Source organism: Zosterops lateralis, assembly GCF_965231275.1.
Source record: "Zosterops lateralis genome assembly, chromosome: 15".
Taxonomy (NCBI): Eukaryota; Metazoa; Chordata; class Aves; order Passeriformes; family Zosteropidae; genus Zosterops; species Zosterops lateralis.
This window is the reverse complement of record NC_139775.1, coordinates 14,491,488-14,514,977: the sequence shown is the minus strand read 5'-3', so window position 1 is coordinate 14,514,977 and position 23,490 is coordinate 14,491,488. Positions and strand designations below refer to the sequence as shown.

The 23,490-nt window shown below is 49.3% G+C and overlaps 2 protein-coding genes across 2 annotated transcripts in view; one reads left to right on the top strand and one right to left on the bottom strand.

The window, feature by feature from the left end:
- Positions 1 to 6,023, bottom strand: part of DNAAF8 (dynein axonemal assembly factor 8) — a gene marked incomplete at its 5' end in the record, with an annotated part of 86,905 nt that extends 80,882 nt beyond the window's left edge. The window contains 3 exons of the mRNA XM_083872312.1: positions 1,793 to 2,310; positions 2,999 to 3,112; positions 5,877 to 6,023. Coding sequence (XP_083728438.1) covers positions 1,793 to 2,310; positions 2,999 to 3,112; positions 5,877 to 6,023 — 779 coding nt within the window. The remainder of the gene's footprint in view (positions 1 to 1,792; positions 2,311 to 2,998; positions 3,113 to 5,876) is intronic.
- Positions 6,024 to 7,926: 1,903 nt separating this feature from the next.
- Positions 7,927 to 23,323, top strand: ANKS3 (ankyrin repeat and sterile alpha motif domain containing 3). The gene is made up of 18 exons (XM_083872667.1): positions 7,927 to 7,981; positions 11,107 to 11,207; positions 12,627 to 12,802; positions 13,139 to 13,337; positions 13,528 to 13,649; positions 14,320 to 14,401; positions 15,101 to 15,236; positions 15,536 to 15,694; positions 16,406 to 16,531; positions 16,974 to 17,089; positions 17,366 to 17,533; positions 17,962 to 18,086; positions 18,322 to 18,463; positions 18,980 to 19,152; positions 20,314 to 20,429; positions 21,308 to 21,391; positions 21,796 to 21,890; positions 22,197 to 23,323. The coding sequence occupies exons 3-17, from the start codon at positions 12,633 to 12,635 to the stop codon at positions 21,876 to 21,878; spliced, it is 2,001 nt and encodes a 666-aa protein (XP_083728793.1). The 5' UTR covers positions 7,927 to 7,981; positions 11,107 to 11,207; positions 12,627 to 12,632; the 3' UTR covers positions 21,879 to 21,890; positions 22,197 to 23,323.
- Positions 23,324 to 23,490: the final 167 nt, after the last annotated feature.

Sequence of the window (23,490 nt, the reverse complement as noted above, 5' to 3'; positions counted from 1 at the left end):
GAGGAAGTGCTGTAAGGAAAGAAATGCATTTATTACATCCCTTCAGACACTGCATCCCTCCAGCTGCTTCAGCTACTTCTGCTCAGGCTTTTTCTCTGAGAATCATGAACCCTTTTGATAAGACCCCAAAAAAAAATCACTGGAGACAGTGGGACAGATTAAAAAGTGGCCTGATACAAAACCAAGAATGTGCATTCTGATCCTGAATAATGTGAGAACTTCTCACTGCCACCCACAGGAGGACTTGTGGCTTTTTAGTTCTTTGAGATGAGCTCTTTCCTCCCCCTCTGAGCAGGGTAAATTCCCATTGCTCTGGGTACAGTCAGTATCAGATGATATCTCACAGCTGCTCACCCCATCCTGGAGAGAGGATCATCCATTTCCTTCCTCTGAATCCCTGGCTGAGGGCTCACACTCACCTGGCTCAGGTACTGCCATTAAAGCCCACATGCATTGAAACCACTCACTGCTTTCCTCTCTGAACATTATTTAGTATTGAAATTTTAATAAAAACAATCCACACCCATGTGAAATATCATCACCAGGAATTAGAAGTGCTCACAAGTTTTATTGAAAGGAAGGGGGCTGTGAGTCGTGACAATGACACCACTGCCACAAAAATGCATTTAGCAAACCACTCATGGCCTTTAAAAAAAGCAGAGGCAGCCTCCAAACCCAGCAGTTTCACCTTGTAAAACCTCCAGCATCTGCCCCTCTTGTTGAAGAGAAGATTCTCCCTCCTTCCTGAGCAATAGAGCTTCACACATATCTGAACCTTGATTAGATCTAACACTGCAGCACTGGTTTAAGTTCCAGAAGGTCCAGAAGAAATAGCAGTGAAAGTTTGAACAATTTCATTTCTAATACAGAAAGGAACTTGAGGAGAAAAAAAAACAAACCAGTCATTTCAAATGAACTGATAGGAATCAAGAAGAAACTGTATATTAAGTTTAGCAACTTGACACAAGCTGAGGTGCCTGGCTGAGCTGGGGAGCAACAATCCCCTTCCAAATGAAAGTGAGAACACACTGAGCTGGTCTCAGAACTCACCCCAAAGCACCAGACTTCAGCTCACTGAAGTCACATCAAACAGCTTCTGAAAGGCAAATAGTTCCTCCTGAACTAACAGAAACTGAATTCTATGAGGTGAGCTGGGAATTACATCCAGACCCATTTGAAAAAGATGTCCTTCAATGATGCAGCACAATTTAACTCACAGGCCAGCAGCTGCATGATTTGCCTGGACTGGAACAGCTCTAACATCTAAAAGGTTCATTTCTGTGAATATATGAAAGGGGAAGGGAAACATCTGTACTCTGACCCTCTGGAAGGCTTTGAACAGAAAGATCAGGACCTGTCCTGTGCTGATTAAGTCCTAATGAACTTAAAAATCAATACAGGCAGATCTGTAACTCACTGCTAAAGAAAACCACCCCCTTACTCTGGGTCACATCCCAGTTAACACTGGGATCATCCCAGTGCCTTAGGGGTGAGATTTAGGACTTCAGGAACAGCCCTAAACACCTCCTCACCTCCAGCACCCCATTGGAAGGCCAGAAAACTCACTGTTTTAATGCAAAGTCTGCCTGGGACCTGAAAAACTCTTTGCCTTCCCAGGGACAGATGCTGTGGTTGCCTTCCCTGAGCAGTTCATGGGCCTTGCTGCTGATCCATGGCTTTTGCCATGGTTTGGGCTTGCAGTGACAGCTGTGGGACAGCCTTTGGTACCTGTGTGACACCCACCCCTGTTCCTCCCTGCAGTGGGATTGTGCAGCACTCACTGTGCCCCCACCACACACAAAGGGTCATTTCAGGGCCACTTGCCTGCAGTGACAAATGGGTCACTTCTCCAAAATGCTCAGTTGAGGAGGTTTCTGCCTTTGCAGGTCTTCCTAGACCATTGTGGATGCCATGAGAGGGAGGCTTGACATCCTGCTTTGGGGATGGTGCCACAATGATCTTGGTGAGTATTTTTGTCTCTATCAGCTTTCTTCTCTCTTCTTTACTGCACAGCCCTTGCACAGACACTGCTGGGTTAAACCAGGAGTTCCCTCTCTCCTTGGCCTGTGTCCTGCCCATTTCTTTCCCCTCGAGGTGATCTGTGGAATCTGAGGGAGACTCTTCAAGAACAGCTCTTTTTTGTCTTGGCATTTCTTCAGTCTGGCTGGCAGGTTCAGGAGCCTCATCTTCAATCATTTGTACATCTTCTTCTGCAATGATTTGGGCACCATCTGTTTTTTCCTCAAAGTCAAAACTTTCCAGGTCTCCATTCCAGATCTCCCATGGAAGTTTTTCTGTCTCCTGGATTTTCTACAGGTAGAGAAAGCACAAATATACAGAAAGTCAATCTTCCCTGAGCTTTGGAAGTGGATAACAAACCAAAACAGAGTGACTGGAAAGCAACAGCTCCAACTCAGACACCATATGGAAACAACCCACACTATATCCCTCATGGAAAACAGTGAGACTGTTTACTTTCCAGAAACTTTGAACTGCAGAACATCCTTTAAATTACTTTTTCTTACATGTGCTCATTATTCCAATCCAAACTATCTTATGATTCTGTGGATTTATCTTCATCACTGAAGGAACAATGTGATTATTTTATCCCAAAAATGCTGTTCAAAGAGTAAACTTCATACTTTTCCTCTTTCCTGCACTGCCCTAATTCATTTTCTAGATACATAAAATGATTGCACAGTGTTAATTAATGAACAGGGAAAAAAAAAAAAAAAACAAAAAAAAAAAAACAGTAAAAGGACAATAAAAACTGCCAGGAGATGGGACAAAAAGGGTCCAAAATCTCAAGAACAGAGAAAACTTTAAAGGGCCACTGCAAAAAGAGAAAAAAACCCAAAAGTTCTATTTTCTAGTGGGAGAAAATCCTGAGCATTAAGCTTTTCCTGTCCAGCAAATAGGTCAGAAATCAGCAGCTGCCCACACTGGGGACAGCCAGTAGAAAGGGGTGACAGTACAACCCACACACAACAGTCCCAACCTGCTCCTGGGAATCTTCCAGGGAAAACATCATCAGTTCCTCCGACAGGTCGGGAACTAAGTTTGGCAGGTCCCGCTGGAAGATGAAAAGCTCCTCATCACTCTCACAATCAGACTGCAAACAGAAAAAAAAAAAAAAAGAGAAATTAAGCAAGAGATTGCAATACTCACTGATATTGGAATATCTGGTTTGCAGTGACAGCTTCCATGTTGGCACCTCTTGAAGTGCAGAGACAAGAAGTCTCCTTGCAGTGACACCTTTACTGGACAGTCTGGTGGCCCGAGAGTCACCAACCCCACATCTCAGCAAGCTACAAATGCAAAAAACATGAAAAATATCGAATTCCTGTGGAGGCTGATGACAAACATCCTGCTGAGAAAAGCAATGGAAAGTGTGGGAAGTTCTCTAACCCCCAAGTGATTCTCTGCCCCACCTCATTCACCATCAGAGAGGCAAGAGCAGAGCTGCTCAATATTTACAAGGGCCTGGAGGGACAGGACACAGGGAATGGCTTCCCACTGCCAGAGGACAGGGTTAGACGGGATATTGGGCAGGAATTGTTCCCTGGGAGGGTGGGCAGGCCCTGGCACAGGGTGCCCAGAGAAGCCGTGGCTGCCCCTGGATCCCTGGAAGTGTCCAAGGCCAGGCTGGATGGGGCTTGGAGCAGCCTGGGATGGTGGGAGGTGTCCCTGGACATGGCAGGGGGTGGAACTGGATGATCTTTAAGGTCCTTCCAACCCAAACCAGTCTGGGATTCTCAGGGACTGGAAAGGCAAAGCCTCACCAGGCAAAGCCCAGTCCCACAGCCCCCAAGAGGAACAAGCAGGACAGGCCAGGGGGAACAACAGGCTGAGGCACAACTCCAGACCCTCGGGCAGTATTGGATTGATGAGGCTGCTCAGAGATCAAAACTGGAAGTCAATCCACAGGTGAAAGTTTGGCTCAGGCAGGACCATAACTAGAAACCAAAACTCCCCTAACACAGCTCTGAGAGGGAGTGAAGGACCAGAGCTGAGTTAAAATAGAGCTGCAGGGAGCCCCAGGTGAGGCCAGGCAAGGCCATGAAGGTTTTCACTGCCCTCAGGACCCTGACTCCTGTTCAGAATGCAAACAGCATCTGTGTTTGGTTGGGCAGCATTTACATAGCTCTGAAAATCCCTTTTTTAAACATCAGAGATGCATTGGAGATGAATCCTTATGCATGGACACCAAAGGGAGATTAAGCACCTCCTCAGCAGTCAGGACACAGCTTTCCTGCTTTGTCCCTTTGTTTTGCAAGTCTGCACTTTTGGGAATTCACACTGCAGAGAATCCTCTCCGGTGTCATTAACTTAACACGAAGCCAACTGCAACAGAACATCTTTCTGCTTAATAAATTGCATATCAGGGTGATGAAAGGGCTTCAGGGCATAAAACACATTGGTGAGTGTCATTTTTGGAGGTGGGAGCAGAGCACGTTTCAGGTGGCAGCTCTGGGATGCACAAATGGATTTTTCCACATGTGGAAACTCCTTGGACAAAGGTGCAGCTCTGGAAGTGCAGCCTCAGCAGGACAGGGATTACACAACCAGATCTTCTGAATGTAAATGAAGTGCCAGACAGATTTGCCTCAGCTCCTTCTGCAGGAAATCTTGGATAGAAACAGAGAATTTGGAGATTGTGAAGAGTGAAAAAACTCTGTTCAGCATGATTTGGGGTTATAAAATGGTGTTTGGCACCAAAATCTGGAGCTGCTCCTCTTGCTTAGCCTGGTTGTAACTCACTCAACATGAAAACCTACAAATAATTTCAGTGTTGGGCCTTCATCTGTACTACAGAGACACAAATTAATGATCAAGGGTTGTTCTGAATGATTAAAACAGTGCAGGGAGAGGGAACTGAGAACAGTGAGGGAATGTGGCTTGTCCAGCATGACAGTGAGAGATCAAAGTGCAGAACCCAAGTCATGGAATCCTCATCAAGACTTTATCCACCAGATCACACTGCTTTGGATCACTGATTAATAATAAATAATGAAGACTCACTGGAGGCATTTCTGGCTCTTTCACATCTTCAGTCTCCCCCTGTACCATCAATAGCTACACTAAGTTGGGATAAAATATATCCTTTGTGTGTTCAAAATGGGGTTTTTTTCAATTTTATACATGTTTGAAAATTAACCCAATGTTCTGATTTGGACAAAATGCCACAAATAATCAAATATTGAGACACATTATCCTCTCAGAAAAGTGGATGCCAGAGGATCTTGGACTAGAGAGGAGCTCCAGAGCAATGCTGTCCTGTGAACAGGGATGTTCAGCAGCCAAGAACAGCCTGGCCCAGACCCAGCGAGTGAAAAACCTGTACCAGTGAAGAATTCTGTGTAACACCTCTCAGTCTCACACTTCATAGGAAAAGGTTTCTGCAATTCTGCTGATTCTTTGGCAGGTAAAAAAGCACAAAAAAAGCAAAATGCCTTGTGGAGAGGACATGTGACACCAGCCTCAAATACATTATAATCCATAATATTATGGAACACCAGGATGGGTTGGGAAGGGACATCAAAGCCCATTTGTCCCTCTCCTGCCATGGGCAGAGACACATTCCACCATCCCAGGACATTTCCAGGTCTGTGCTGGGCCCAGGGCTGGGGCAGCTCTGCAGGTGGGGAGTCACTGAGCTGAGCAGAGGAGCAGGAGCCAAAGAATACAGGGAGAGGAGGCAGGAAAAACTCTGATAATTCAGGATAACCCAGAAGGCTGTGGATTTACACACAGTGTTCCACAGGCAGCCCACCCAGGACACCACACCAGCTTGATAAAGTCACCTGCTCTTGCTTTTTGAGAGGTTTTTTTTTCCATGATCCAGAGGGAAGAAAGGCAGATTTTTCAATGCTTACTGTGGAGGAGTCAGAGTCCAGGGATGGGAGGTGATCTTTGACTGCAGCAAGGATGGATCCCCACTGGAATGTGCTGTTCCTCTGCACAGGAGCTGCAGGAGGCTCAGCTGCATGTTCTGCACCCTCACTTTGTGCTTCTGAGGCCATTGGAACAGCTTCCCTTCGAGCAAAGCAAAGATGAGCTTAAGGACACCTCTCCAAATGTGAGATAAAATCAATCCAAACCAAGGACAAAGTGTGTGTGGTCAGGGCAGAGGAATTCCCAGCAGGGAATGTGAAAAGCTGCATTTTTGGAGCTATTCCTTCCCACCTGAGTTGAGAAAGGGCTGAGAGCTTTCTGCCCTACTCACCACACACACCCCAGGGGCAGTTTTGCCCCTCGTTTATAAAGTATTTTTTGGGATTCTTAACCAGAGTGCTGTAAATGTGTCCTCTCCAAGCATGTTCTGCCTGCAGGGATGGGACAGGAACACAGCAAAGGGAGAGTGGCACCTCTGCTCTCAGCTGGATTGACTCCTCTTCCCAAATTCCCTCACATCCCCCTCCTCACTACTAAAATGATCACAAATTCGTAGAATCTTATCATGATTTGGGTTGGAATGGAGCTTAAAAATGATCTCGTTCTACCCACCTGCCATGGGCAGGGAACCTTCCATGTAATTCATGTTTACTTTCATTTTCACTGGATTTTTATACCAGAAAATAGTTAAGAATAGGCATATTTGTGGATTTTGACCTCTCAAAGTGTTTGTAAGGAGGATTCTTTCCTCCTGTTCCTTGATGCCCAAGGGAAATTGAGACAACACAGTAGGAACTGCAGCTGAACTAAGAGGTCAGATAATCCACCCTCACAGAAAACCTTTACATTTTATATTTTATCACACAATTTTCTGGGCTGTCAAACATGAGAGGAAATGATTTCTGGCTCAGAGGTTTCACAGAATACCCAGAGGGTTGGGAGAGACCCACATTGGAGGTTGGTGAGTGTGTGTTGTTCAGGACTGAAATAAATATTCAAGGGATCACTGTTATCTGCATTGGCCAGGAACACTCCTCAAAATGTGAAGTCAAACTCAACTTACTCCCTGGGAAGTTTATAAATTGCCTCTGTAGATACTTTACAGGCCACATCTATGGTGGTTTTGTTGGTGTGAGACAAACCCTGAATAGATACAATAAAATTAGATAAAAATGAGGGAAATCCTTGTGGCTGGAGCACTGTGCTCTGAGCAGAGCTTGCCAAGGCTGAGAGAAGCCCCATAAGGATAAAACAAACTGCCTAATATGGCTCCCTGTGCCAAATTCCCAGATAAATATCCCAGATTATGGATGGACATTGGATTTGACTTGTCAATCAGCAAATGCAGGATCTTCTGTGGGGCAAACAGTGCTCTGTGTCCAAAAAAAGCCCTTGTTGGCAGCAGCACAACAGGCACTTTCTGTTGGGCATAGAGGTGATATGTCGAAGGTTGGACTTGATGATCTTGGAGATCTTTTCCAGCTTTAATGACTCCATGACTCTGATTGAGACTTGGAAACCCTGAGCTGCTCTGTGTCAGCAGAAGGGATGTTTTCAGGGAAGGAGAAGCGGTGAAGATACCGGCAATGGTCGGAGACAGAGCTTGGCCTCGGGGCTCAAGCCCCGGGACAGGGAGAGGGGTTTGGCTTGAGGGAGGACCCCCATCACAGCCCCACCATGGCGGCCGTACGGCGCATGCGCACCGTCCCCATGGCAACGCGGCTCCCGCGCCCCCGGCCCCGCCCCGCTCCCCTGCCCTCACTCACGGCGCCCACCGCCCCGCTCAGCGCCGGGCCGGACCAGACCGCGGGCACAGCAGCGAACCGGCGGCACCGGGACGAGCACAGGACCGGGGACAGCGCTGCGGGGCCGCGTCCTCGGGGGAGCTGCTCGCTACAACCGCCCAGCCGCCAGCCCTAACCCCATTGGCTGCGCTTCACCCCGCCCTTCACACGGACCCCTCCCATTGGCCCGGTGCCGCGGGGGCTCTTGGGTGTTGTAGTTCGCTGCCCGGGAAGGCGGGGCGCTCCCGGCATGCTTTAGCCGGACGGGACTAGTTCCGGTGGCGGCGCTTACCGGGACTCAGGTGAGGGAGCGGCGGGGCTGGGCCGGGACAGCGGCAGCGGGACAGCGGGGAGGAGCTGTGAGCGGCGGTACTCAGCTCTAGAGCCAGCCCTGGGTGCTCTTCGCCCTCGGCGGGCCCGTGGCCGCAGCGGTTCTTACCCTGCGGTGCTGAGGCCGCGTTGCCGGCCGGGCCGCGCGGGAGGCGGGTGCGGAGGTGCCGCCCCCGGGGCCGTTTCCCTGTGGGGCGTTCGGTAACAGCCGCTTTGGCCGCTCCAACCGCTGGGGCAGCCCCAGGTAGCCAGGCCGAGCCCTGCGGGTGCCGTGTGCGGGCACAGCCCCTGACAGGCGAAATGTGCTCCCTAATGTGGCTGCTCAAGAGCTTTTGTGCCTCTTATCTCGTTTTTCTAAAGTTGTTTGATGTGTTTTAATGTGCCTGAGAGTGGTGGGCTCGTGGTAGAATCGCTCAGCTTGGAAAAGACCTTTAGGAAAGTTGAGTCCAAGCATTAAAAGATTAAAAGCTTGGTGTATTTTGTGTGTTTTCAACAGACGTGGGTAGGATCCAACTCGAGGCATGTTTTCTGTCGCCCACCAAAGGAACCTGATGTGGTTTGTGCCAGCTGAGTCAGTCAGTGGACAACACACTGCAAAAATGAGATATTCTGGTTCCTGTTGTTGTGGCTGGGCTGGTAACAAACAATTGCATCTACAATGGGATGTAACAAGGCTTTTTTTACTTCCTCCAATAAGTTGTTGTTGGATTTAGGAGAAATAGAACTAAATCAGGAGCAGAAGATGAGTGAGTTCCTGGGGGCAACCAGGATATCAGAAGGATCTAAAGCTGTTGGAGAGTGTCCAGAGGAGGGACATGGGCCTGGGGAAGGGTCTGAGGAGCAGCTGAGGGCACTTGGATTGTTCAGCTGCAGAAGGAGACTGAGGGCAGAGCTCAGCAGGGGCTGCAGCTCCAACCTCTGGGCCAGGGAAGGGCTGGAGCTGGGCCAGGGCAGGGCCAGGCTGGAGATCAGGGAAAGGCTCTTCCCCAGAGGGTTCAGGCACTGCCCAGGCTCCCCAGGGAATGGGCACAGCCCCGAGGCTGCCACAGCTCCAGGAGTGTTTGGACAATGCTCAGGCTCAGGGTGGGATTGTTGGGGTGTCTGTGCAGGGCCAGGGGTGAGACTGGATGATCCCTCTGGGTCTCTCCCCACTCAGGATATTCCATGACTCTCTCTTGTCAGTTTGCTGCCTCATTGGGAACATCCAGCAATCTCCACTCCTGTGCTGCCCTGGGTGTCCCTATTTTGGGACAGGTGTGGATGTCACCTCTGCTCGTGGGGGGGATGTGAGAGAGTGACCTGAGCAGAGCCTGCTGAGGGTGATTAATGGGCAGTGTTGGATTTGTTCTGTGTTGTGATTCCTTCTCAAATCACCTCCCATTTATTGTAGTGTGGCTCTAAGGTGCTTTTTGCTTCAGTTTGCATACTAAGTTTATTTTTTCTCTGTCTTCTGGTTTGCTCAAACCACAGACTCCAAATCCAGGGCAGTGTGGGGTTTGCTGCCTGCTCTGTGCCCCAGAGCTCTGACCCTGATAAATAGCTGAGTGCTGGTGGATTAAATTTAATAATAATAACAGCAGCCTCACAGGTGTCATGGCTTGACCCCAGCTGGTTACCAAGTACCACCAGGCTGCTGCTTTTCCCTGCTCTATCCTAGTGGGATGGGGAGGAAAATCAGAAAAGAAAATAAAAATATCTCATGGCTTGAGGTGAAAGCAATTCAATTATTGAAGCAAAGTAAAATACAATGATAATATTAACTATAACGAGAAAATAAACCCAAAAGAAACTCAAAAGTAACGTGGTTGCTCAGCACCTGCTGATTCCCATCCCATATCCAAGCCTCTCCCAGCCAAGCTCCCCAGTTCATTTACTGGGAGTGATATGGAATGGAATATCCAGTTTGGGTCAGCTCCCCCCTGGCTTCTTGGGCACCTCCTTGCTGCCAGAGCATGGGAAACTGGAAAAGTCCTTGATTGAGGGTAAGCACTGAATGGCAGCAACCAAAGCATCAGTGTGTTATCAGCATTCTTCTCATCCCAAATCCCAAACAGCCTGTGCCAGCTGCTGGGAAGATACTGAACCCTATCCCAGCTGAAAGTAGGAGAGCAGAGCTGAGGGAGGGCTCTGACAAATGTGAACTTGGTCACTCTGCCCCACGGCAGGGGAACAGCCTGTGCATGTTCAGGAAGTCTTGGTCAAACTTATTCTCAGTAACCCAATGTCCCTCAGTACTCTTGTGTTTACTTTTGCAGGGATTTTTGTGGGCTTTATCTAAGATGTTCCATGCTATAATAATGTGAGCTTTTTAGATTCTGTTGTGGCTGCCCCTGGATCCCTGGAAGTGTCCAGGGCCAGCCTGGATGGGGTTTGGGACAACTTGGGGCAGTGGAAGGTGCTGAGGTTCAGTCTGAGGGGAAATCTAAGAGCTTTTAAAAAATAAAAATCAAGAAGCAAATATGTAGGCAGAGCACAGGAGAGGTGTAGGAGTGAGGCTGAATGAACTGGATGTTCTGTCCTGCCCAGTTCAGTGCCAGTTCCTGCTGTCAGGCAAAGCAGGTGCTTTTACAGATATTTTTAAAATTTTTAATTTCTTACCAGTTGATGAAGTAGAATAGATGGTGCTTTTGTAATCTTAACAAGCTGAGGGTGAAGGAGGGGAAAAAAGGAAGGTGGGAGAGAAGAGGAAGGAATTAAAGGTGCTATAAGGAAATGAGCTGGTGCTTGCAAGGCAAAGACTCCCAGTTACTCAGAAAACTGGTTCTGAAATGCAGTGGACAGTTGTCATTATTAATGACTGTGTCTTAATTTAATCAGGGCCATCATTTAATACAAGACCAGGGATGTCTGACACATGAATTCTTAATTCTCTCCCTGCATTATAAAACATGCAGAGCAAGAATTACATCCTTTTGTATAACACTAAGCTTACCTTCAGCTCTTAAATAGATGTTTAGTCCTCTCTAGCTGAGGTTATTCAAAGCTGCCTAAGGCATGTTTGGATTAGGCAGGGAGGAAATAAAGCCACTGCTTCTCCAGTCTTAAAATGAGGATTGAAAGATGTGGGGTTTAGAATCTTTGCCTTTTATTTTTCCAGAGTATTGGAATCACAGAGTTCCCTGCAGCAAGAGAAAACTTCTAGCAAAATCTTCTCAGCAACAGTTATTGCTTCAGGCTGAGGAGTCAATCAGAGTTGAGGTAAGAATTTGAAACCCCACACATCTGAGCTGGCCTCACCTTCTGAGCCTGTGGCACTATCAGGATTTTAGAGAGATGGGACCACTGGGAGACATCTTAAAACATGATTTATTGCTCTTCTTCTGCAGTTTCATGAAGGGTGAGAACATCTTCACCACATACCCCGTGAGTTTGTGGCCAGTGGTCACAAAACCACAGGTTACAAGGGGTTTTAAAGGTTTATTAGACAATAATCTACTGGCACAGAAATTGTTTTAATTTGCATTGCAGCTGGATGTGTGGTACAGTTTAATTAGCCATTGGTGTGAAAATTAAAATATTATGTGTGTTAGCCTTGAAACACATAATCACAGAATGATTATTTGCAGGTGTTTTTATTGAAGAGCTCTGGGAATCAGGGGCACAGGATACAAACCCAAGTCTGACTCTGACATGGATTTGAAATGGACATATTTTTATCCCTTTTGTTATATAACATTAATTATTAAACTTGTATTGTTCTATTAAATATATTGATCTTATCCAAGCATGAATTTTTGTAGTTTCCATCAGCCCCCCCAAACATCATTTCTCCTGATTCTTAAATAACAATCATATTCAAGTACCAAACAATCATAACATTTAACAATCATATCATGATGATTATGCAGGTGCAGTTTCTTCTGTACATGATCTAGTAAAGACAAAACCTAACCTTTGTTTCCAAGTCTGTGTAGTTTTGGTTCCCTATCCAGGCCCAACCTTTTTTCCACCTCCCCTGAATCTGTTGTATGCAGTTCCCATGATTTTTAGAAATATTTTAACCCTATGGTGCCCTGTTTTCCCCACACCTCAGAACTGTAACTGTGTGGAGAGCAGGGATCAGCAGCTGAGGGCTGTGCTCTGGTTTGGCTCCTCAGTGAAGCCAGAGATAATAATAATAATGATAATAATAATAGAGGGTTGGACTGAGACAACACAGGTCTGACCACTGTGGTTAATTCTACATTATCCCCCTATTTCATCTAAAAGGGCAGGTTATATACTCTTCTAGATAGTTTACAAATGCAGACACATTTCCATTGGCACACAGCACAGAAAGAATGTAAACAGTTTCACTTGTTTCTTAAGGTGGCTAAAGGATTCACACTAATAACTATACCTATTAACACCTGGAAAACTCACTATCTCCCATTAACACCTTAACATCTAATTTTTAGCCGCGCCACAGACTTCACAGTTGGTTTTGGTGTGGGGTCCAGGATGGGTAGTTCAAACCTAATTCCAAAATATCTACACCTCAGGGTGAGATGTTGGAGCTGTAACTCTGCAGAGAGCAGGGATCATCAGCTGAGTGTGGCTCCTCAGGGTTGGGATGGGAGCTGTGGAGAGCAGGGATCATCAGCTGAGAGAGTGCTGTACTCTGGTTTTGCTCCTCAGGGCAGGATGTCGGAGCTGAGCGACGAGGCCAGCGAGTCGGAGCTGCTGAGCCGCAGCCTGTCCATGTGGCACGGCGTGGGCCACGTGCTGTGCCGGGAGGAGCTGGACGTGCCCCTGGACCTGCACACGGCCTCCTCCGTGGGCCAGTACGAGGTGGTGCAGGACTGCATCCAGCGGTGAGAGGGGCTGGGCAGGGCTGGGTGGCACCTGCTGCAGCTGGGGTGGTCACCGGTGCCACATCAGTCAGGACGTGTCATTGGGGCTCCCAAAGGGTTCTTGGCATAAAGTTGCCAGGGGAAAATCTGCTAATAAAATTACCTCCTTAGTGTTTTTTAGAATGAGGTGGTCTTTAAGGTTCCTTCTACACCAAAGCATTCTGTGATTTGGGGGAGGTTGTGCTGGAGGTGGTAGAAATTCCCATGCAGGCCTCAGTGCTAGGAGTCTGCAGAAGCCAGCTGTGGTCCACAGCTCCAGCACAGTGGTTCAAGTGACTTCTCTCCTCTGTTCCTTAGTGGAGACCTGGATTTGAACCAGAGGAACTGTGGGGGCTGGACCCCACTCATGTACGCTTCCTACATTGGCCACGACAACATCGTGCACCTGCTGCTGGAAGCAGGAGTGAACGTGAACATCCCCACCCCAGAAGGCCAGACTCCCCTCATGCTGGCCTCCAGCTGTGGCAATGAGAGTGTTGCCTACTTCCTTCTACAGGTGTGTATCACATTAAAAACAGGTAAACAGCACATGGTTTAAATGCTCATGCAAGCTGCTTTGTGTTTGTTGTGAGTTCTGCTTTGTGGTGAGATTTAATTTAAACTCCTGGTGTTCCAGCATAAAGGGGCAGTGGCTGAAAGCCTGAGCAGAGCAGGTGCAGTAAGAAATGTTGTCTCTTCTCTTGCAGCAAGGGGCAGAGCTGGAGATGAAGGACATCCATGGCTGGACTGCCTTGTTCCACTGCACCAGTGCCGGGCACCAGCAGATGGTCAAGTTCTTACTGGAGAATGGGGCAAATGCCAACTGCAAGTAAGGAGGAATCTGTCATTTCATTGTATTTGATTGTCATTTGTCATTCAGTATGAAAGCAACAGGTGGCAGATGAACACACTCCAACAGACACCTGCTTTTGTTTTCCCCCTGTACCTTAGGATGTGTGGCATGGCTAAAACAGAGACAGGTGACCTGCAAACTGAATTGAAATCTGCCCATGCTGTCACTGTTTATTAAACTAAGATCAAGGGAAATTAGATTTACTACTTGTTTAATTATCAGCTAAACACTTGACACCTTCTGAACCCAAGTGCACTTTGTAAGTCTTTCTATTGATTATTTTATATACTCAGAGTTCAGGTTGGTTTTTGAAGTGTGCCCTGCATTCTCATGCCTTGGGGAACCACCACACATTTATGCACGTGGAATTGCCTGAGGGCAACAAGAGGTTCTTGCTTTATTAGCTCCTGCAAAACTGATTTGGGCTCTTAAAGGCAGATCTGCAGCTGGAACAGTAATCTGTTGCTGTGCAGCCAATTTAGGAACACTGAATCTCTGCAGGGAATTCTACAACAGAACAGCCAGTACATCATGGAGTCTGTGATCAGCAAAGACTGAGAGGTGGAAATGCTCTGTTAGGGAATGGCAAAACTGCAGCACAGTTCAGTAGTGTTTGTACCAGTCCATGTGTGTGTTCTCTCCCCAGGGAGCCAGTGTATGGATACACTCCTCTGATGGAAGCAGCTGCTTCTGGCCATGAGATAATTGTTCAGTACCTTCTCAATCATGTAAGTGTCCTGACACTTCTCTGTGTAGCTGAAAGTCTCTGGTTCCAGCCCTCAGAGGAGCCACCACAAATTTGACACCGCGCCTTTTTTGACAGTGTTTTGTTTGCTCCTTGATGACAGTCACCTCTGAAGTCCCAGACTTTCAGGAGTGTTTTAAAGTATCTGCTTTTACAGGCTGATACCATGATTTTACACTGGCCTTGCAGGAATTAGGAGTGAGGTCTGACTGTCCAGATTTAACCGAATAATGACTGAATTAGAAAACAACTGAAGCTGTAGTTTTTCTGTTATGTTTAAAAGCTTGCATGCTCAGGCTAGTGGACATTTGCATCCAAAGCTCATGAGCTTTTACAGAGTTTGGTTTAAATCCCATTTGACTGGTCCAGCCTAGTGCTGCCAGAAGGAGGCAGCAATACAAAACACTTCAGATCAAACAGACCAGTTCCCAGTGGCAAGGCACAAGAACCCTGGGCTATTTGATTTTCAGGAATTGGAGAGCCTAGAAAGGCATTTCAGGGTATTAGTGCAGCTTGAGCTGTCTGTCAAAGGTGAGCCTGTATTGCTGATGGAGGAACTAAGACAATTTTGGGTTTGGGGTTTTTTTTAATATACATATATATTTTTTACGCATATTTTTTTACATATATATTTTTTTTGCCCTCTGCCATGTGCACTTAACCAGGGTGTTTTTTCCTGCAGGGGGTGAAGGCAGATGTGAGAGATAACACTGGAGCCACAGCACGGACCCTGGCCATGAAGTATGGCCACACCAAGATTGTGGGGCTGATAGATCTGCACGCAGCCCCAGTGCCCAAGGTCCTCTGCAGAGGTCGAGGTAACACATGTTTGACCTGGTTCATTTTCAGATGGAACCTGAAGTGAGGTGTTTGATTGTTTGAAAGTGTTATACTGTGTAGATGGGGTAGTGCTACTTGGTCTGTCCTGGAAATTCCAGCATTTCTGAGGATGAATCCAACAACTCTTGTCTGCTGGCCCCTTTCTGACCTAGGTCAGCTGTTTCACCCTCACTCTTTAACATTTCCCTTTTTCTTTCCACTGCATTTGTAGGACCAGTAGCAAGTAAAGCAGGCGAATGACTTCCTGTGCTGCTAACAACCTGTGTTTGAACTACAGGCAACTATGAGGAGCTGAGTTCTTCAGATGAATCATGTTCTGCTCCCCAGAGACAGAGACCTGCTCGTAGGCCCAAGGGTCCCAGCATCCATGAGGGCCCCCAGGCCTTGGCCAAGATCACAGCAGTTGGGATTGGGGGAAGGAAGCAATCTTGCTATGGTGAGGAGAGTTGGGGACCTGAGGGACAGTCCCCTGAGATCTTAAATGCACTACAGCTGTTCCTGCTATCTGTTGTTAATTTGTTTGGGATTCATGTGTGGTTTGTACAGAGCAAAGCTTTTAAGGTGTTCACTATCCAGTGTCTGGGTTAGAAAGAAAAGCCCCTGAACTCTTTTGTCAAGGCTTTGGGATACTGTTCTGCTCTCACCTCAATTGCTGTTCCCCTGACTCTTGAGAACAGTTCAGTTTCCCTTTTTGAGGCAGGCTCAAAAGTTTGAGAGCCCTTCTGAAGCTGAGGATGGGAGGTGCTCACAGTGGCCAAGAAATCATGGATTATGAGAGTAACTTGTGAGTTTTGCCTTCCCTGATGCTTGAAATGCTACTAAAAATGAAATTGCAAAACCTTTGCCCTTTCATAATTTGGGTATAAAGAGGAGAGGGAGTGCTGGAAGCTGCTGTTTAAGGTACATCTCTGACTTTGTTTCCACGTAAGTATGTAAATGAAGTACCGTGCTGTGGGTGATGTGAGGGAACTGCAGAAACCTGCATTTCTCAGGTGCTTCCTCTGCTTTTTTAGAATGAAACTTGTCAGTTGCAAGCACAGTCTCTCATTTTGGTCATTTTCAGATCCAGAAGTGGTTACATTTTCTGCAGGAGCCTCCCTGAAGAACTTGCATCCTAATCTCTGTTCTCCCTTGGTGTTGCACACAGAGCAGGTGGCCCCTCAGGGCTGTGTCACCTTCAGCAGGGATGGCAGCTCCGAGTCCGGCGTCATCCGCAACAGGGACGTCACCTCTCCCATCAACGAGCTGGACATGGAGAGCAGCAGCAGCAGGGGTGAGTCACTGCCTCAGAAATGGTCCAGCCTGCAGTGCACACCTGGCTGTGAGTCCAGCCCTTGGCTTCCTGTCCCACTGAGATGCTGAGATTGGATTATCTCTCCTGAGGGAAGGCTGGGATGGTTTAGTTACAGAAAATAAAGCTCAGTGTGGTAATTTTGTCAGTTTGTACAAATAATGTGGAGGAGGGTGGGAAGAGGACAGAGCATGGCTGTTTCCAGAAGTGTCTCTAGTGGCAAACAGGCTTGGGGAGAGGTTGGCTGGGGATTAGATGTGAAATCTCTGCCTCAGGGTCATCTTGTATCCTGAGTGCTGCACATGAAGCCTTGTTCTGGATCTCCCTTTCCTTTACACCTCCAGGAGGTTTTGGGGGTAATTGTGTAACAAAACCAGAATGTAATGAAGTTGTGCTTCAACATTTTTTTCCTGTTTCTTTCCAGAGGATAGTGCTTTATCCAGCAACAGCTTGGGAACCATCAGGAGCAGCAGCAGCAGCAGTGAATGCCTAATTAGAATCCCAGGAGTCAGCAGTGAAGGCTCCTTGGAAAGCAATGAGGTGGGTTTTCCTTTCTCTGCCTTCAGTTTGGGCAGTGCTTCCACTCTACTCCCATGGGAGCCTGTAGAACCAGGCTGGGTGAGGAAAGGCTGTTCCAGGGACAGGAAAACCAAGGAAGGGGAAGAGGTTGGAGGTTACTCACAGCTGACGTGGGTCATGGCAGCTCTGGGGCTGCAGTACAAAAGGGCCTTTAGGTCTTTGAGGAGTCTGCAGTTGTTAACTGCATCTCTGCACTGTCATCCTTTCCATTGTGTGGGGTTTGTTTTCCTTTCCCAGGACTCTGATCACACCAGCAGCCCCCCGAGTCGGAAACAAGCCAAGAGCTTTAAAGGCAAGACCCGCTACAGCAACAGTGACAGCCAGTGGAGCCACTGCCTGGGCAAGGCTGGGGGCTGCAGCCAGCACCTGGTCCTTCCTGAGCCCCCAGCCTACACAGGGCCCCAGGTAACCACACACTTGTCCTGCAGGCTCTGACACTCTACCAGGCATGGGAGGCTTTTCCAAACACCTTGGATTCCAAATTTAAACACTTGTGAAACAGTAATTTCTTGTAGAGGAGCTGTTTGCTGAGATGTTGCTGTTGCTTGAGAGGGATTTAAGAGCCATCAGGCCTGTGGGTGGGCTGTCAAACCTGGCAGTGGGGTGGGCTGGGATAGCTGGTTCTGTGTCATTCTGCTCTGCACTTGTTAGAAGAGGCCATGGCTGCAGCAGAGGCCAGTCCTGGTGTGTGGCTGTGGAGAAGGATGGTTGTGGTTGCTGCTGGAACCCAGAAAGTTGTTGTAACAGCAGGAGGAAGCAGATATTTATGATTAGGAAGAGTGTGATGCTTTTGTTGTGAGGGTGTAAGTAAGTTTATTTTGTCTGTGCTGCAGGACCTGGCAACATTCCTTGATGAGATTGGGTGCCTGAAGTACCTGCAGGTGTTTGAGGAGCAAGACGTGGATCTCCGGATCTTCCTGACCCTCACAGAGAGTGACCTGAAGGAAATAGGCATCACGTGAGTGTCTGTCCTGTCCCTCCCAGCTTTCCCCTACAAACCACATCCAACCTGGTTTATCTGGGGAGTGCTGCTCTCTCCTGCCTGACTCCCACACAACGTCACCTCCCTGTAACACACTCCTGCTTCTGGAGGTACCCTGGCGAGCCCAGGACTCTGCAGAGGCTCTCATGGCACCCCGTTGGGCTCGGGCAGGTGGTGCAAGGCCTGATCCCTGCTGGTTCCATCCCCCCAGGCTGTTTGGCCCCAAGAGGAAGATGACCTCGGCCATCGCGCGCTGGCACAGCAGTGCCCGCCCGCCCAGTGACGCGCTGGAGTTGGCCTACGCCGATCGCCTGGAGGCAGAGATGCAGGAATTGGCCATCCAGCTGCACAAGGTGAGGCTGCTGCCAGCTCTTCAGGGCCCTGCACCCTGCAGGATGTGATCAGTGCTGTGTTTTTGTTGTTTTTCCTTCACCTCAAGCTGTGACTTGTAGTGGACATGCTTGGCGACAAGTACACCACAAGTATGGCTCACCCACTCCTCATCCTTTGTGCTCCTTTGTGTCTGTTTCCCATCCAACTGAGAACTGTAGGAACCAGGGGCAGGAATCCAATCCCTACTCTTTCCCAGCAGTGTCATTTTTATGGTGAAGTTGTGCAGCCATCAGTGAACAGTCTTGTGTTGGTTTGGGAAATTTGGACTCAATTTATAAACAGAGAGGAAGGGGGAATTGTAACTGTGAGGCTGGGCTTAGTTTGGAGAGACCCTGTACTCAGTGTACAGGCTTCATCCAGCTTCCCTTCCCACTGGAAAGGAACATTCTGGCTGCCTAAAGCATTGAAATAGCAGGGGCTTGACAGCAGCAGATGTTCAGTGCTCCCAGCCTGATCCCCAGTGTGCTCTGCTGCAGAGGTGTGAAGAGGTGCAGGTGATGAAGGGCCAGGTGTGCCAGGAGCAGAAGCTGCGTGCAGTGGCTGAGAGCTGTCTGATGGAGCGGGATGAGACCTGGAATGTCATCCAGTGCCAGCTCAGAGAGGCTCAGGCCATCACCAAGGATGCTGGAGTCCTGCTGGATCAGATCAAGTAAGTCATTCCCACTGAGACTGCTGGGAAATGGGATTTGGGGTTATATTGGGCAGCATTACAGGTGATGCTCAGGGTAAGGCAGCAGAGCTCACCTGGCACCTGAACACATTTGGATCCTGCCTGAGTTTCCCTAGTGGAAAGCCACAGCCACAGGAGCACATGTGAAGCTTTGGTCAGATCCATGAGCTGGAAGTGGCTTTTTTGGGGATGCTGGGTGCTCCTGTTTCAACTAGAAGCAACCAAAAGGCTGAGACTGTGCCTACTCAGTGCCCAGGGTATAACCTGGTGATCAGGTGAATACAAAAAGGAGATTTTAACCCATATCCTGTCAAATGATGTGCAATGACTTGCAAGTGAAGAATACTTTTCTTGCAATTTTGTGACAGCTCAGCTGGCAGAATAATCTGCCTTGTCTCACCTCCTGACACTCCTTTTATTGCCTTTGTGGTGCTTTTCTCTGTGCCCCAGTTGGACTCCTGTCATGGGGCTTGTTCTGTCCAGTGCTACAACAGGGACATCCCTGGAAGTGCCATAAATCCTGCTGCTTATGGATCCTAGCCCAAGGGAGTGGGGTCTGCTTACTGCCAAGCCAGGGTGAGCTAAGCTGGATCCAGCAGCTCAGCAGAGCAATATTCCCACTGCAGGGGGCAGAGCCTGCCTTTTCCCCCTGCCTGATGAGCTGAGGCTGCTGTAGAAGGGCCCTGCCATGCTCTGAACATTTCACTGCCTGAATTGCTGGGATGGTGATGACAGCCTGAGAGCCTGGGTGCCCCTCACACTCATCCTGAGGTCATTTCCTCTGTAGAAACCTCGGATCAGGCCTGATTCTCACACAGAGCAGGCACAGCCCCTGTCTCGGCCTTCCCGCTGCTCACCCCGGCCCCTCCTTGTCTTGTCCCCCCACAGCTCCTCTGTGAACAGGGCAGAGCTGGCTGTGCCTGTGATGGGAGCTGAGCAGTGCCAGCGCCCCCAGCTCGGGCTGAGGCACCACTTCCTCTTCCCAGGAAAAAAATCAGCAAAGGAGCAGGTTGTACCCCCCAGGGCCTTAGAGGCGCTGCCCGGGCACCCCGCGCAGGTACTGCAGGCTGTAGGAGTGTGCAGAGTGTCACTCTCAGTGTGTCCCTGTGTCCTGCTGATGGCTCTGGTGTGGTTTTTCAGGAGCTGCCAGGCAGAGCTGTCCTCCAGGCTGGCCCCAGAGCAGGTGGGAGCGCCGGACACGCCGGAGCAGCGCGGCACCGGCACCGGGGAGAGCCGGCGGCCTGGGGAGCGCCCAGGTGAGAGCCCAGGGAAAACCTCCCTCCCCTGCTTGTCTGTCCTTGCTGGAAGTCACACAGTTGGGAATGGATGAGCAGCCAGACTCTCAGAGTGAGTTTAGTTCTTGCTCAGGAGAAGCGTCCAAAGCTCTCAGGGCGTTTGGAGTGGAACTTCTTGCGGAGTTTCTCAGTGAGGTTTGGGGTCTGGCAGGTGTTTGTGGCTAAAAATGCAGAGCTGTAGCACAGGCCCCAGTGACAGCCCTGCTTCAGGGATCTGTGGCTGCACTACCCTGTGCACTGGAGCAGGGTCTGAACCAGGAGATGTGATTGGTTCCCTAACCCAGTTTGGGGGATTTTTGCTGTTGGATCCGTAGGACAAACCTCTGTGGCTGGGCAGGCCTGACCCAGCAGCTCCTTATCCCTAGGAGTTGGTAAATGATCCCTGAAAGTGCTCAAGGCCAGGTTAAATGGAACTTGGAGCAGCCAAGTGAAAGGTGTCCCTATCCATGGCAGGGGATGGGCTTTAAGATCCGTTCCAACCCAAACCATTCCACGATTCTGAGATTCTCTGGTCTTGCTGCCTGTGACATGTTCCTAGTGACCTGTTCTTTGCTGTCTGTGTCTTAGAAGTGAGACAAGTAGAGATCCTGTTGATTTCTGTCCACTGCACTTAATCCCTTTGACATTCTATTAATAAAAACAACCCAACCAGTCTAAAAACATAAATTCCTAAGTGATAGAATTGCCAGAAAACTCCTCAGTTTGGCACAAGCAGCTCCAGCTCTCTTCCTGTGTGATTCAGAACCCCAGACTGGAATTTCTTTGGCTGGGGATGCTGCCCCTTGTGTGCTCTGTCCCAGAGAGCTGCAGATGGATTAACTGTGTCGCTGTCCTTTCAGTGCTGGAAGGGTGGCCACCTTCCCTGAAGTCCATGAGCTTGCCTGAGCTGTCAGCTGTGCTGGAGGAGTGTGTGGGAGAGATGGGTAAGGTGGGAAAGACTCTGGGCATGTGGAGGGGCTGTTGTGCTGGGTGGGGTTTGGTGGGTGGGAGAGACCCCACAATCCCTGCTCGTCCAAGGAAGGAGTTGGTGCTGTTCTTGCTGCAAGTCTTGGGCTCTGCATCATCCCCTGGTGACAGGTCCAGGCTGAGAGGTGGGGGGTGGTCCCTGCATGTCCTGCCTCAGGGGTGAGAGCAGCTGGGGAAGTGGTTCCCTAATCCTGTGTCCTGTTCTCCTGGTGACAGGAGATTGTCCCAGCAACTTGCAGACAGTAGAGACACCCCTGTTTCCAGAGCAGGAAGGCAGCACAGCAGTGGCTGAGTGCAGCCTGTTCTTTCCTGCCTCCCAGCCCCTTCTTAATGCTGCTTTTTCCCTTTGGTTTGTCCTCAGGAAAAGCTCTGCAGACTGTGACTCAAAACCTCCAAAGGCTCCAAGCCCTGGGGCAGAGCGGGCAGAGCCGGCCAAAGCCATAACCAAGCCAGGAGGTGAGTGGGATCCACTGCCCTGCCCTGCCCAGGCTGTGGCTCTGAGGGGACACTGTCCCTCCCTGCCCAGTCCTGGGCTGTGGCTCTGAGGGGACACTGTCCCTCCCTGCCCAGTCCCTGATTTTGGCACTGAGGGGACACTGTCCCTCACTGCCACATACCCAGAGCTCTCAGAGCTCACACCAGGGCTGGGCTCTGACTCATCCTCATGTGCTCTCTGGCTGGTTCTCCCTTTGGAAAACCTGTACCCCCTTGTCCCTGTGTCCCCTCAGAGGGTGAGTGTCCCCTCTCTCCTGGTGGCTGCAGGAATTCTGACGTCGGGTGACTGTTCCACCCGGAAGCCGAGTGTGCCGGGCCGTGCCGGGGGCCACCGCAGCTGGCGGGGCACAGAGGAGGCTGTGGCCACCAGAAAACACAGCTGGGAGGACGAGGGACAGCAGAGGACAACGACCAGCAGCTCCTGAGACCTGACTCAAGGCTCTCAGGGTCTTTGTTTGAAAGGTTTAGGTTTGGAGGAGGAGTTCTGAGCCTGGAAGTTTTATCTGCCTTAAGCTTCCTGCAGCCCTTGTTGTTCAGGTCTGGTAGAAAGGTGACAGTTGCACACAGCAATCAATTCATTATCCTTTTCTGCATCCCAAGCTCCCCCAGGGCCTCTGAAATGTGTCCCTGGCTCCTCCTGTGCCGTGGGGATTGGCCTAGAGAATGGATCTGAGGCCACAAAGAAGGCAGTTTGTTGTGGAGGGGTGAAGGGAGTGGAGTTTGTGATGTTTGGCTCTTTGAGCTGCAGTGAGCTCAGAGTGCAGCCCTGTTCCTAGTTGGAATGTCTGCTCTACTGCCACCCCACATCTGGGTTTCAAAGCCTGTTCCTCCAAGCAGCTCAATCTGGTTCACTTTGGGTTCCTGCTGCCCTCAGGGGCTGGGTTTGATCACACTGGTGGTTTAGGGATTCACTGAAACACTCCCAACTCACCCACTCCACTGGGCTGGGATGGAGAGGAGAACTGGAGGCACAAAAGGTGAAGATCACTGGTAGAAATAAATGCATTTTACTGGAAACAGCAACAACAGTAATAACAAAAGTGTAGAGGAGAGGTCCTGGTCCTGCAAAAATGAACCCTGTCCTGGCCAGAACCAGGACATCACCATTACTCCATCCCCAAGAACTTGACTGTGGTCAGAGCTTTATGGCAGAGATCATTGGTCTGGTTTGCCAGGGCCAAGATCCCAGCAAGGCAGATGTTCCCCTGGAAAGACAGGAGAGGGATAAGGAAGATCTGGGACTGTTGAGCTTTCCCTGCCTCTGGCAAGCAGGGGAATGCCAGGGCAGCAGGGCAGGAACAGGGATAGCTCTGTGCCCCAGGGGAGGTGGGCAAAGGAGCCACAGCCCAGATGGAGCTGTGCTGCCAAGCTTTGCTCCTCACCACTGCCTGCCTTTGATTAAGTGGGAAAAACACAACAATCAAAATCTGAAGTCTGTAAGTGATGGCCTTAATGAATCAGGACAAGTCCCTTTGGGAAGAGGATGGAACTGTGTGTTCCTTCTGGTTTTTGAACCTTGGCCACAGATCCCAAATGCAAAAACCCATCCAGCTCCATTTTT